The sequence below is a fragment of the Girardinichthys multiradiatus genome, chromosome 1 (genome assembly GCF_021462225.1).
Source record: "Girardinichthys multiradiatus isolate DD_20200921_A chromosome 1, DD_fGirMul_XY1, whole genome shotgun sequence".
Taxonomy (NCBI): Eukaryota; Metazoa; Chordata; class Actinopteri; order Cyprinodontiformes; family Goodeidae; genus Girardinichthys; species Girardinichthys multiradiatus.
In genome coordinates this window covers 5,152,842-5,167,850 of record NC_061794.1, presented here as the reverse complement: position 1 = coordinate 5,167,850, position 15,009 = coordinate 5,152,842, and the positions used below count along the sequence as shown (strand labels likewise).

The 15,009-nt window shown below is 38.7% G+C and overlaps 1 protein-coding gene across 8 annotated transcripts in view; it reads right to left on the bottom strand.

Annotated features, from left to right (window-relative positions):
• myt1b (myelin transcription factor 1b) overlaps window positions 1-15,009 on the bottom strand; it is a 69,398-nt gene that overhangs the window by 23,566 nt on the left and 30,823 nt on the right. For all 8 annotated transcript variants that reach the window (XM_047368382.1, XM_047368430.1, XM_047368366.1 and 5 more), the window contains 4 exons: window positions 10,306-11,346; window positions 2,018-2,146; window positions 1,542-1,632; window positions 1,208-1,324 (listed from right to left, as the gene is read on the bottom strand). In XM_047368382.1, the coding sequence (XP_047224338.1) occupies window positions 1,208-1,324; window positions 1,542-1,632; window positions 2,018-2,146; window positions 10,306-11,346 (1,378 nt within the window). The remainder of the gene's footprint in view (window positions 1-1,207; window positions 1,325-1,541; window positions 1,633-2,017; window positions 2,147-10,305; window positions 11,347-15,009) is intronic.

Here is a 15,009-nt window from a genome sequence, read left to right as displayed (position 1 = left end):
ACATTTACAGTGACAGAATTGTTCTGTTTGTGGGACTTTGTTAATTCTGAGCCATAAACACTGGTCATCTCTGCATGTGGCAACTAAGGTCAGCAGAGGAGCAGCAAAGACTCATGAGACAAGCCACACCCAGTATACCTTTAGCCATTAGCTAAGGTGATAGATACTTGCCAAAGGTCATGGCAAAAATGCCAAAATACTGATGTTTTATGGAGCTCTGAAAGTATCAAAATGTGACTGAATAGCTTAGTTACTAATTTTGTACCTGAATACAGAAAATAAACAGCAAAAAGACAAAGATTTCCTAAAAGCTTTCAGTCTTTTGGTCAAACATCATAAAGTACATTTCACATGATCAAATTTTTACTTAATCTACACTTTCAAAGTAATAATCAAATGTGCATTTGTTAATATGAGACTAAATCTGATTTAGAAAGGAATGTAGGTTAGCAAACCCAATAAAACCAGTAAGAAAACCTAACTGTATTCCATTGAGAGTTACACTTAGCTCACTTACATCACTGGTTTGGTACGTGTTTAGTACAAGAGAAAAAAACAAAACAAAATGTAGGGTAATTTTCAGTAATTTACACAGAAAATAACCTAGACAAAAACAGAGGCAGCCAAAAAACACTACCCTTCCAAGTGAAGAGACTATACAATGATTTTCAGCCATATGCTGAAGAACAATTTGAAGATCAAGACTGAGATTATCTCATTGTTTTCTCTTAGAAAATAGAATGACCTAAAATGAGTGTGAGTGTTTATTTGTTATAATTTGGCTTGAACCTCTTGCAAAATAAATAATTACGCAGAACTGAACAACGTTTTCTGATGTGAAGTTGAATCAATGACTACCCACAGGGTGTCACACAGTTTGAGCACCAAGTGTAGCTTGTTCAGCTCCTGGAGGTGTTCATTTAGCATCTGGAGGAACTATTAAATGCAACGTGTCACGTTAAACATAATTTATTAGACAGCACTGAGCTTCTGAAATGTCAGTATTTTCACCAGGGAACCTTGTCACACTCCAAGTTCTCATTTTTGTTACTTAAGAATAGCTCCCCCAACCCCTTTTTGAAGATCTAACAGTTTCCATTAGAAATCACTGAATATTTCAGAATTCATAAAATGTACATGGAACTTTAACCTTTAACCTGCCAGTTTGGACGTTAAAGTCTACACTGATTCTTTTTTGATGACTCACCTCAGCACTCTGTCGTTGGGACTTCCTTTGAGGTGTTCGCTGCCCAGCTGAGAGAGATGCTGCTTATCGTGGGTCTTGGAAAGCTTCTCTGCAGCAGCGATCGGGCATCCAGAGAGACTGGGAGAATGAAGGTACAGAAATGTCAATGAATTTTAAAACAACACCAAGTTGCTGACAACATAAATCCACATCACACTGATGCAGGCTGACACATTTGCTGTCCTGCATGCATGTGTTTGCAAATACTCAAAGGAAAATGAATATACTGTGCAAAAGCCTGTCCTGCAGAAATGCTTTTAAATGACACAGATTAACAATGGCACAGATGGGATACCTGCGGTGTGTGTTGCGGTTACTGTTTACGTGGCCCTGGCCAGTACAGCCAGGAGTTGGACACTTCAGCACATTTTCATGCATGGCCAGAACTGAGCAGAAGAATCACAGATTTAGAAAAAAAACAAAAACACAATATATACAATTTTATGCCCTTCTATTTAAATCTATTTAGAGGTTTGTCATCGGACTAATAATTGTAAAATACATTTATTTTTCTTGTTCTTAAACACTTTATTTCCCAAATCCAGCTCCACAGAACTGCCAGCCTGCACTATCCAAAATGTTTAAGGCTCCGAGTGTAAAACAAACTTTAAAAAAAACCCAGTTGTACCCTTAAGTGAGACCAAAATCAAAATGTGACATTCGGACAACCGTTTAAACCACAAATAAGAGGCCATTATGATTCTGTCATTGTGAAATGTCCTCTCCTGAGAAATATGTTTGCATTCAGAGAAAAGACAAACCCAAACTCACTCTCTGGGGGGATCCGGTCCTTGTGCGGACAGCCTGACAGGCTGCGGTGGTGGGGGTAAAGGCCAGTCACATGGCCTGTCCCGTCACACCCTGGCGTGGGACACTTGTTCTCTCTCTTCTCTGGCCTCTCTGGAAAAGGACAGAAAGAAAGAGTAATGAAAGGGGCAAGAAGTAGGTAGGAGAGTGGAAAGTGGGATGAGAAACGAGGACAAGAACGAGTGGTTAATGCCATCAGACCGTCTGCTTGGCTGAGCATGAAATCTAGACATATTTCGGACAACTGTACCACAGCAACACCATCCATATGTCGTCATGTCTTGTGCATCTGTGTAAACACACAGGTGTTTTCTGTATTACCCTAAATGTAATACTGTAAAAGTCTTCATAGATGATTGTGTTATTATCCTAAAAGATCTGATTATGTGCCCTTCATGCTACAGTGATGTGACATTTTCAGCAAAAACTAAGACACCCTTTACAATCTATCCTTAATTAAAGAGGTCTAGTTTCACTTAAAATCTGGTACCGGTGTAGGACACCAAATTCATCTCAACCTCTGTTTAGCTTCACTGCTAAGGAACCATTTACCACTTCCTTCTTTCTCTGTCAAACTGTTGTTTGCTTTTATTTTATTTTTCTTTAAATGTGGTCATGTAGTGTACAGATGAAATACTAGTCAGTATCTTACCCACATTATAGTGCTGGCAGAGAGGTACTAGTCAGTCAAGTCAGGCTAAATTTACACTAACATACATGTAACTAAAAACCAAAACTTCAAAACTGTTTCAGCAAACGTCAAATTCCACACAGATGCTTAGGTTGGCATTATTTTAAATATTTAGAAAAAGATTTAACCATATAATTTTGTGCATAGCAATACAACTATGCCTTCCGGTCTTATTTGAGAATGTGTGTTTTGTAGTTTTACAGACCTAAGGTTAAAATCTGTAAAAGCCATTAAAAAAGGAGAATGAAGGTATCAGAGATTACCAGACAGTCAGGCATTAAATAAAGGGTTGTAGAAAACAATAGCAGGTGATTCTGGGAACAATAATAATAGGGAACAAAAGTCTTAGCGTGAGGGAAAAGACTTATATCCCTAGTGGTTCCTGTTCTCAGCCTTTTATACACGTATAAACACAGATGGCAATAACTGGAATATTCAGCAAACCTGATTTAAATTTTTAGTTATTAGGCTACAAATACATGTGCTATTATTTGTTTTGAACGTCCCAAATTTAAAAAGGAGTCAACTTGGCCTGCTCAGTTCAATGTTTAATTCGATTTAAATCTGTATGTAATGTATTTCATTATTAAAGATGGTAAACACAAGAAAGCAGATTTTCTTCTTCATCCCCACTGGTGGTTAGACTGTTCAATTCTACTCTATAAGAACTGGCTCTTTTAATTTGAAAGGTTCCACGATTGTCCAAATGATAGTAGATAGCTGATGGATCCAAGGCTGAAACAATTAATTGGCTTAATTGTGATGATTAATCGATTATTGTGATGATCGTCAACCAAATTTGTAATCGAATCATGCTTAACTGGTGTATACAGACTCTAAAACATGCTATTTTCTGAAAGAATGTCCGACTCAGAGCAATAATTAAGCCAAAACTGTGCAAAAAATATATACACTTTGCATTTAAGATGAAAAACCTTCTTTGTCTGTAAATCTGCTTTAGCCAGAACGTCTCAAGTGACATAGCTTTAGCTTCATCTAAGCATAGTTCATTTTCTGAAAAATTTCTGTACAATTGCACCTTGCAACAAAATGCATTTTCGTTTTTTTATTTTTATTTAAAGACGTTATTATTAAAATGCCATGTTCTGCGCACTAAACTGAGTATTTTTTTTTACATGTCTTTGCAATTGATAATGAATTTAGAATGTGCAATAAAAGTTCAAAACACTTGTTTATTGGGGTAGGTTAATTTATTGAGAGTATCTATTGTTGGATTAATCTATTAATTAAAAAAATATTCAGTAGATTAATCGATTACTTCAATAATCCACAGCTGCAGCCCTAGATGGATCTAACCAAAATTGCAAGCTCAAGCTTTTCTTAACTTAGTTTAAAATGTTCTAAGAAATGTACCTTTCAACACTGTAACTTATATCAATATCAACCTGAAAACCCAACCATAAAGATAAACAACATTTTTCCTGTTGTAATCCCACTCAATTTTTTGAGTCAAATCTACTTTCTATGAATTGAAATTGTCCAATCAAACTGCCATTTTTTTCACCTTTCAGAGGAATTAAAAACATGTTCTTTAGCCTTTTAACCATTTACTTCTCACTGAGCACCATTTGGTTACAACTACAAAACATCTAAAAATCATCACATGTATCTAGGCTAAAATTGGGGTACATTCATTTGAAAGGTAAATGTCAGCATGTAGCTGAGACTGGTGTGAGTAATTAAATATTGACAGGATGAGGGGCTGAACTTGCCAACTTTGGTTTATCAGATCAGTATTTTATCTCAGTGAGTTGACTACACACAACACATTGTGCTACTATTGTATAAGTCTATGAACAGTCAGGTGTGTCAGTATGAAATAATTGAAAAAAACGTTAGTGTTGCCACAGGTTTAAATACCACCATCAGGTGTTTGTAGGGGAGTTTTGATAATTCATGTTGAACATTGTCTGTTTATTTTGTAAATTCAAATTTTAATCGCTTTCGAATCTGTCTCTCATGATATCTAGGCCTCACCTTGTCCTGTTGCACAGTTTGATCAAACTTATTAACCTGCATTAAACTAATGATAAGTCTTTTACAAATATGTGAGTATGTCTTCATCTTAGTTTTCAATTCAAAAAGCATTTTTTGCACATTGATGTAACTATAATATTCCATCTGAAAAGAGGTTAAAATTAATAATTAATCCCAAACTTCAAAGACATTGAGATGTGATCTAGCTTGGTTTGTGCTAGATCAAACCAAGCTAGCAATGTCATGATTTTCAGACATTGCTCATGTTATTTTACAATTTAAATTTTTTACGAGGAATATAAAAATGAACGAATGAGATCTAAACTGCAATGACAAAATACGATATAAAGTAATTTAGCCCTTAAAAAAGATCACATGCGGGAATCCTCAAGGGGCCACTCTCAGGCCACTTTCATTCAATATTTTGATTCTGCCCAAGCAGATGGTTATAGAGAATTGCTACATCCGCAATACCTATGTTGATGATACACAGTTTTACATTTCTGTGTCAACACATAACCACAGTCCCTGAGTGTTTCCACAATATCAGTTTATAGATGGGACAGAACATATTGTTCTTGGTCCTAAAGTTAGAGACCAGTACTCGGCTAGACTAAATTAAGTTAAAAAAAAACTACAGAGTATCCCAGAAACTTAAGCATACGTGGAGATTGAAGCTTTCACAACCACTTAAAGTCTATAATTAATTCACCCTCCCGCCACCCTAAATAACTTTCTGTGGAACCTTGTACCTCCTTAATATCAGGGGTTGTAACATTATTCTTTTCTGCAGTTTTCTAGTAAAGACCAAGCATATTTAAGTCTTTTTTTTTTTGTTACCTTTACTCATCAGCAGCTGGACAAAACGGGAAGACATGCTTTGAATAGCCCAGGGCCGGGAATTGAACCGAGGACACTGAGTTGAGAACTGCAGCCTCTGCATATGGTGCTCCTGCTCTACCACTGAACCACAGGGCGCCCTAACTAATCTCTATTAAATTAGATTTGTATTGTTTGTTTCTACTTATGTAATGCATAAACATTTCTATTATTTTTTTTAAATATTTCTTGTCTTTAATGTAATTTGTTTTTAACTTACAACACTGTGTGTATTTCACAAATAAACCGGTTTTGCCTAACATACCCTTTGATTGATAGGTAGCCAATTAGTTTCAATTATTTATTTATTTATTTATTCATTTACTTATTATTGCTGTGATCAGGTACAAAAACAAAATGTATTTAATAGTAATGTTTTAATTAAAATTGTGGCTGTTTGACCACTTGTTTTTTATAGTTTTTTTTAACGAATAAATACTGTTTGTAAAAAAATCAAAAATCTTGGATCTCCCAACTGATTTTGGAGGTAGGCCAGACAATATCTGTACCACCAGAGAGTGGAAAGAGGAGCAAGAGGATGGATCCTCTGTTGGCCTTCAAATTGAATGTTAACGAGACATGCATCTCCTAATTAGCGACGAGGAGAACATGAACGCCACCACAGGAGGGAGCCGGGGCCAAGGAGAGGGCAGTACTACCAGGCATGTAATCACACTGCTGCTTCACCGTGAGCATGACAAGTGGGCAGCGTGCCAACAGTGAAATAAGAGGGCCGAGCACATGTAAACAAACACTCCACACATGTTAACGGCAGAGAAACCCGCTCTCATCCTTCTCCTCTCTTGACATGCTGTCTCCTCGGCCTCTCTTTAAGCACTTCTTCTCCACACTTCGGTGTTGTCTGTTCAGCTGGAGCCTCTTCATTCACGTTACAATGGAGTTTGGAGGATCAAAACAGCCTTCTGTGACTCATCACTGTTTATTTGGTACTCTGTGCTGTGTTTATCTGTACACTTTGCTGCCATCATTAAGGCTTGGATGTAAACATTCATGGTGATTTACTTCAAAGTTTTCCCATGCTTTCAGACAACTGTTTGTTTTTCTCATAAATATCACAGCGTATAATATATATATATATATATATATGTGTATATATATATATATATATATATATGTGGAATTATATACTGAACAAAAAAGTGTGAAACAACTGAAAATATGTCTTATATTCTATAATTCTATTATGGCAAGAAAAAAGCAGCTAAGTAAAGAAAAACGAGTGTCCATCATTACTTTAAGAAATGAAGGTCAGTCAGTCCGAACAATTGGGAAAACTTTGAAAGTGTCCCAAAGTGCAGTCGCAAAAACCATCAAGCGCTACAAAGAAACTAGCTCACATGAGGATCGCCCCAGGAAAGGAAGACCAAGAGTCACCTCTGCTGCGGACGATAAGTTCATCTGAGTCACCAGCCTCTGAAATCGCAGGCTAACAGCAGCTCAGATTAGAGAACAGGTCAATGCCACACAGAGTTCTAGCAGCAGACACATCTCTAGAACAACTGTTAAGAGGAGACTGTGTGAATCAGGCCTTCATGGTAAAATAGCTGCTAGGAAACCACTGCTGAGGACAGGCAACAAGCAGAAGAGACTTGTTTGGGCTAAAGAACACAAGGAATGGACATTAGACCAGTGGAAATCTGTGCTTTGGTCTGATGAGTCCAAGTTTGAGATCTTTGGTTCCAACCACCGTGTCTTTGTGCGGCGCAGAAGAGGTGAACGGATGGACTCTACATGCCTGGTTCCCACCGTGAAGCATGGAGGAGGAGGTGTGATGGTGTGGGGGTGCTTTGCTGGTGACACTGTTGGGGATTTATTCAAAATTGAAGGCATACTGAACCAGCATGGCTACCACAGCATCTTGCAGCGGCATGCTATTCCATCCGGTTTGCGTTTAGTTGGACCATCATTTATTTTTCAACAGGACAATGACCCCAAACACACCTCCAGGCTGTGTAAGGGCTATTTGACCAAGAAGGAGAGTGATGGGGTGCTGTGCCAGATGACCTGACCTCCACAGTCACCGGACCTGAACCCAATCGAGATGGTTTGGGGTGAGCTGGACCAAAGAGTGAAGGCAAAAGGGCAAACAAGTGCTAAGCATCTCTGGGAACTCCTTCAAGACTGTTGGAAAACTATTTCAGGTGACTACCTCTTGAAGCTCATCAACAGAATGCCAAGAGTGTGCGGAGCAGTAATCAAAGCAAACGGTGGCTACTTTGAAGAATCTAGAATATAAGACATATTTTCAGTTGTTTCACACTCTTTTGTTCAGTATATAATTCCACATGAGTTAATTCATAGTTTTGAGGCTTTCAGTGTGAAGCTACAATATTCATAGTCATAAAAATAAAGAAAACTCTTTGAATGAGGTGTGTCCAAACTTTTGGTCTGTTCTGTATATATATATATATATATATATATATACATATATATATAATATAATATAATATAATATAATATAATATTATAAAATTCAGATGAGAACAATGACTCTCCTAAATGTGACATTAAAGCTGAGCTGTCACAAAAGAAGAATCCCTGAATGAAAAGTAATATTGTTTGTTAAATTGCAAGTAAACAATGTATTGACTGCATTTAGTTAATCTCCAAGAAGAAATAGTTTGTGTCACAACATTACAAATAAAATCACCATTTTGGTACTTGCTTAATTAAAATTTTTTCACCTTCCAAACAAGGTGGGGATGAATTTTATTTAAGGGGTAACAACTTAGTTCGGTCTGGCACAGATTTTTATTATTTAAGGCCACAATAACATGTGGCAGCTTTTTCAGAATCCTTTCCATCCTCATCCCTGATACTCATACCTGTAGTATCAGGAGTTGAATGCCTCCAGCAAATCGTGTAGCCTCAGGTTACATGGCCAATTTAGAATAATCTATGTGTTTTTATACCTAACAAGGACATTCACAGTGAGTGAAATTATTCATCAGCAGCTGCAGCTACAGAAAGCAGCTGAAACAACAGACATGACATTTTATGATGCTTTATGAAAAGGGTAATGTTTATGAAGCAGCTTTATCTGTATATTTTCCCCTATACAATTTACTGGGACTGCATTGAAAAATTTTAAAAGCTGAATTATTGACAAGTCATATCAAAACAAAGAAAAAACATTACCATAGAACTTCATCAACAGGAGCAAGACAGTTTACTGAAGATTGATATATGTTCAAAATTCAGTAAGTAATGGCTGTCCGCACTCAAATCATCATGATACATCAGCTTTTTGATAATCAGTAAATTATGAGACAATCTAGAAATGGTACATCACACAACTTATGGTTTCTAGCTATGCAAATATTTAAAACCAATAACATTCCCAAAATAAGCAACAAACCATCCATGCTATGAGGTGATTAACAGATGTTACACAATAAATAAGAATATGTGTAAATTAAAATATTTAAATAACTTCTAATTATTTTGTAAACAGTCAGTGCCAGGTCAAATGTCAGACAGTTTGATTAAATGAAACATACTTCCATGCAATAGATAAAAAAAGAAAAGAAAAAAGTGTTTGTTTATATTAATTTAGGTGCAAAATAATGCAAAATAAAAGGCAATACAGTAGTAGTAGTAGATAGCCTCAGCTTAAATTAGGAAAATGTTTACATTAGGTAGGAGGTTTTTAGGGTATGATTTCTTTGGGTAAAAAAACCCACAGTTTTCAGCATACTTACACAAATGTATCATATCATCTATTTGTTATCCCATCAGTTATTCCAAACACTGAAAATAATATTATTCCAGTTTTATTATTTTCTGTAACATTTATCGTTATTTTGGTTTTGATACATAGACTTAAGCAAAAACCAAAAAGCACCTTATATACCTGTTTATTGGAACCGCTTTGCAGACTTACTTGCGGCTTGCCAACAGTAGTTTTAAAGCTGAGTGAGGTGTGGCGCTGATTTAGTTTTCACACCATGACTGTGCACGTCTCGCAACCAGAAATATTTCCAAACAACTTTATCTTTGTTGTGAAGGAAAAGTGTAAGAAATTTTAGTCAGCTGAGCAACAATGCGCAGGAATAGGTGAGGGAGGGGCAGCACTGCATTACTCTATGTTACATACAGACATAGAAAACTCACAAAGGATTTTACTGTAAAACCTTTTTGGCGAAAATGTTTGTGGTTTTGGAACCTTAAGTATTTCTAACCCTTGGCCTGGTATAAAGTTATTACTTACTGGAAGAAGATCACCATGTGGTGTTTAATGGAGCACATGCTTCCAGTTATTACATTATTATTATTAGTAGGATTATTAACTCCCTGGTTGCATCAGGCATAGCAAAGGGCAAGAAAATATAATCTAATGCCTTGAAAAAGACAAGCTGTATGCTATGTTTACCATCCATTACAGCATTGCTCTTATGTGGACAGCTTTATAAAAATATCTTAGTCCTTTTTTATTTTCTTTAAACACAATGAAAACACATGGATGAGAGCACTGATCGCCTGACTACTATCATCTGACTTTACGTATCTGTGCGGGATGTCTGGTCCATGAAGGTTTGGTATCAGTGCACCCCTAGTTGACTGGAGTCCTGATTGTCTACACATCTAAGCAGAAGATGGCAAAACTAAATTTGTTGTGTAGCTAAAGTATTTTGGGGATAAATATATGAGAGGACTGGCCAACCTTTGCCGAAGTAGGTCTTCCGGATGATGTCCAGGTGCTTGGGTCTGTCCTCAATGGTAAAGTATCTCTGGTGGTGGAGATCTGGAGCACGGAGCAGCTCTCTGGGTCCAGCCGGCTTCACCTGCTCAGCCTTCAGAGCGATGGCCTGTTCCAGGAGACCCAGGTTCCCTCTGGTCATGTCGAACATCTCCGACTCGTCTGTCACCGTGGAACGCTGCGACAGGCTGTCTTCATCATCCCGCTCATCGTCTCCATCTAAGTCATCACAGTCTTTCTCCTCTGACCTGTCAGATCGCACTTCAATAATGTCAGGAGATGCTGATGATGAGGCCTTGTGGATTTTGTAGTTCTCCACTCTGGGAATGGAGAAGTAGTCATCAAGAGGGCTGGCCCTGTGGGAGCTGTAGCTTAAAGGAGGGCTGGTTTTGAAGTTTTGAAGTGAGTCGTATTTGTTGCTGCTGTAGTCCTCCTGAAGTAAGTGGTTTTCCATCTTAATGTGTGTTCCCTGAGCTGCTGCTGTGCTGGTGATGGTTCGGACGGCAGTTGGCACATCAGATATGGAGAGGAAAGGGCTCCTTTGGTCCTCTTCATCTTTCTCATCATCTTCCTCATCTTCTGCTAGGGTTTCCTGCATCTGTTGCACTGATACCACCATCTCCTCCTCCTCTTCACCTTTGATCTGTTCATTATGGCTCACATGGTTGCTCATGTTAACATGCTCCTCTTGTTCTTCCTCCACCTTCCTCCCCTCATCCTGCAGAACAGATGACTCCTCCAGTACTGTTTGTGCCTCCTCCTCTTCCTCCTCGCCCTCATGCATGGCCCCCTCCTGCTCATACTTTACTTCTTCACCGCTTTCAGCTGCCACGCTGACATCTTCAATCTGTTGCACAAGCACGCTCACAGCGTGGCCGTTAGAGACCCGGCTCAGGTGGAGCAGAGAGTCGGCCACCTCTTCGGTGCTCTGTGAAGGAGGACAGCACACCTTGGCTGCAGGTGATGGGGCGCGTAGCTCCGGCTCAACGATCACACACTCTTGCTCTGTGGAGGCAAAGAAAAAGAGGTTACAGCAGTGACACAGAGGAAAGTCTGAGTCACGCAGTGAGCTCAAGCTGTTATCAGCAACATCCCTGTCATCACTTGCATCAACTCACTGCCTGTGAAGTGACAGTGCAGTAAAAACAACCTGCTGTGACAAATCTGCACATTAAAGCAGCTTGTAGAAACAGAAAGAGAATTGATCCAGTTGTAATCAAGAGGTATTGCAACGCATTTCGTCTTACTTGTGTCCTCACTTTCTTAAAGATGAAGAGACATACCACTCATACACCCTGCATATTTTAATGTTTTTGCTTTAAAACCATCCAAACTTTCTACTAACTTTTAAAGTTGTGTTAACCAATACCTTTGTGGACTTTTTACAGTTTTAGATGGACTTTGGTTGCTTTTCACTTAGTTTTTTTCTCATTGTATGGTCACAAAACATTGACCTTCAATACCCTGCAAAAGTATTCACAGCCACTGAACCTTGTCACATTTTGCCGTAAACCATCTTTCCATCAACTCAGATCATTTTACTTTACCTTCTGAACAAAAGCATTCCCATAGACAATGCTGTCATTACCATGTTGACTAAGGTCATATTGTTTTGCACAAGTGGCAATTGTGACACCCTTCATGTAAATCTTGGCTCTTTGATTCCATATTTAAAAATCCACTGCCACCAATCTGTGGGTGAAATTAGATGGCGAACTTAGATTTGACACATAAGTCACTTCTGTAGTAAAGACAGCTGTGACAAATTGCCAAAATCAAGACCATTTTGTCTAGGCAGGATTTTAAAAAGATCATTAACACTTTTATTTTTTTACAACTTGATTATTGCAACACGCTGTACTCAGGGTCAGACAGACTTCTCTGCCTTCAAATTGTCCAAAATACAGCTGCTCGTCTTCTAACTCAATCACACAGATGAGAACACCTCACTTCTGTGCTGGCAGCTCTTCTCTGGATCTCTGTGAGCTACGGAATTTCAAAATGATTTTATTTGTTTCTAAATGTCTTAATAGCCTCACTCCGCCATATGTCTTGGACTTATTTCACCCATACTCTGCTTCACAGATGCTAAGGTCAGCCAACCAGCTACTGTTGAGCATACGTGGCTTAAGCTCATAATTGATCGGGCTTTTGCAGTTATGGAACGGGTTAGCCAGAATCCTTCACTGTCTTCTTTTAAATACTTTTCAAAGACTCATTTTTTTCCCTGACATTCCACACAGCATGAGTTGTTTCTAACATTTTTTTATGTCTGTTTTTACTTTACTATTACTATTCTTTTAAGGAACAGAGCTTTGGTCAATCATCTGTTGTTTTTTATTGTGCTTTATAAATAAATTGGATTGAACATGATGTTTCATGGTGGGGAAGGTGGGTTTAGGGTTATGTACAGTAGTCCTTTTTTACATCACATTTTGTGTGTAGGGCAAAACGGTTAATTTGGTCTCATCTGACCAGTCCAATTTTGTCCATGTTTGCTGTGTCCCCTACATGACTTGTTGCAACATGAAAATGGGACTTCTTCTGGCTTTCTTTTAATATTGGCTTTTTTCTTTCATTCTTTCATAAAGGCCAGGTCTCAAGTCTCCAGACTTTGTCCCGAGCTACAGTCAGGTTTCAAGTCTCTAATGACTGAAATAAAGCATTTTGGGACATGCCTGAAACCCCTTCCAGAACAGACGCCCAAGCCACCTCAGCTGACTCCTCTCGATTTGGAGGAGCAGCAGCTCTACTCCAAGCTCCTCCTGGATGGCCGAACTCCTCACCATATTACTAAGGGAGTGCCTGCCTGGAGGAAGCTCGTTTCAGCTGCTTGTATCTGGGATCTCGTTCTTTAATAGATAAGGTTAGGAATGTAGACCGACCAGTAAGTCGAGAGCCTTGCCTTTTGGCTCAGCTCTCTCTACACCTCAACAGAACAGTGACTGCAGTACTGCGGTGGCCCTACTGATTCATCTGTTGATGCCCCGCTCCATTCTCCCCTCCGCTCATGAACAAGACCCCGAGATACTTAATCTCCTCCAGTTGAGGCAAGGAACTCTCTTCCAACTCAGAGGAAAATTATGAAGAGGACCAGTGTCTCAAGGCAGCCCTGCCAGAGTCCAACATGCACTGGGAACAGGTCTGACTTAACGCCGGCAATACAGACCAGACTCCTGCTCCACTTCTACAGAGACCAGATGGCCCCTAGTAAAGGACCCCAGACTCTGTACTCCTGGAGCGCCCCCTACAGGGCACCATAGGGGGCGCGGTCGATTGCCTTCTCCAGGTCCACAAAGCACAATTGGACCGGTTGGCCAAACTCCCATAAACCCTCGAGCACCTTGTAGAGTCTATAGAGCTGGTCCAGTGTTCCACGACCAGGACGAAAGCCACACTGCTCCTCTGAGTTGGTGGAAATGTATTGCACTAAATCTGGTTTGGATGGTTTTCATTTATCTCACTCTGAGCAGGAAGTTTTTTTCTCAATTATAAATAGGAAAAATGTTCAAAGGTTTAAATTACAATACAATGAACAAGACAAGGTCTAATAAGCAAAATAAATAAATGAGTGTTGAACTTCTAAATGAATGGAACAGGAAGTGCTTTTATTTTGATATTTTAAGCCAGAAGTGTCCTTGTAATGTCGCAGAGCTTAACAGTGAGAGAGTGTCAGAGGTAAGCTAAGTTTGTTTTGTTCTGTTATGATCCAAAGTCATTTAATACATCGTTCAGCTGGAGAGACATACATGTGGTCATTATTATGAAGCTACAGCTAACATGAACAGATTGTTATGAGCCATTAACATCCCATAATAACCCGCCAATGTCACTGGTTGAACATCAAGCTCATCCTTTCACTGTGAAACACATGCAGTCTATAGCTTACACACAGGCTTCCTGACACTCTTCATTACATGGATTAAAACTGTTACTAAGACTCGAGTCTTAGACCACAAGTCCAAATCAAGTCTCAAGTCTTGAGGCCACAAGTCTAAGTCGAGTCTGAAGTGTTTATTTTTGCAACTAAAGTGCGGCTTGATTCAAAGTCTCAAACTCGAGTCGCTGTCTCTTATTTGTGGTTTGCATAGTATCCTGTCATCAGATTCTTCCACCACTCAGGATATCTGCAGCTCAACATATTCCCACAGCCTGTCAATTTAGGCACATAGTCATGTTTTGATGGATTTGCAGTTGGGCCCTAGTCTTTGTATTTTCTTCACAGATCAGCTGGATTTATACTGAGTTTAAATCATATTTACTAATTAGGTGACTTCTGAAGGCAATAGGTTGCAGTTTTATTTAGCGCTGTCAGACAAAGGGGGCTAAATGCAAATGCATGCACACTTTTCGGAATGAATCTTTTTCCTCCCACTTCACTGCTATGCACTAGTTTGTGTTGATCTATCACAGAAAATAACAAAGATGTTAGTTTGTGGGTGGAACATCACAAAATGTGAAAAAGGGGTATCAATACTTTTGAAAAGTACTGTATGAATCATTCATACGTTGGTGTTATGTTTACAAATAACAGGCAAAAAAGCAAAATGTAATTGGACATAATGGCCTCAATGCCTTGCTGCGTTTCTGATTTCTGTAATTGAATCTATAAGAAATTCCAAGCAAAATATGAATCTGAAATTACTTTGGTCTTCCTTAGGTTTTTTT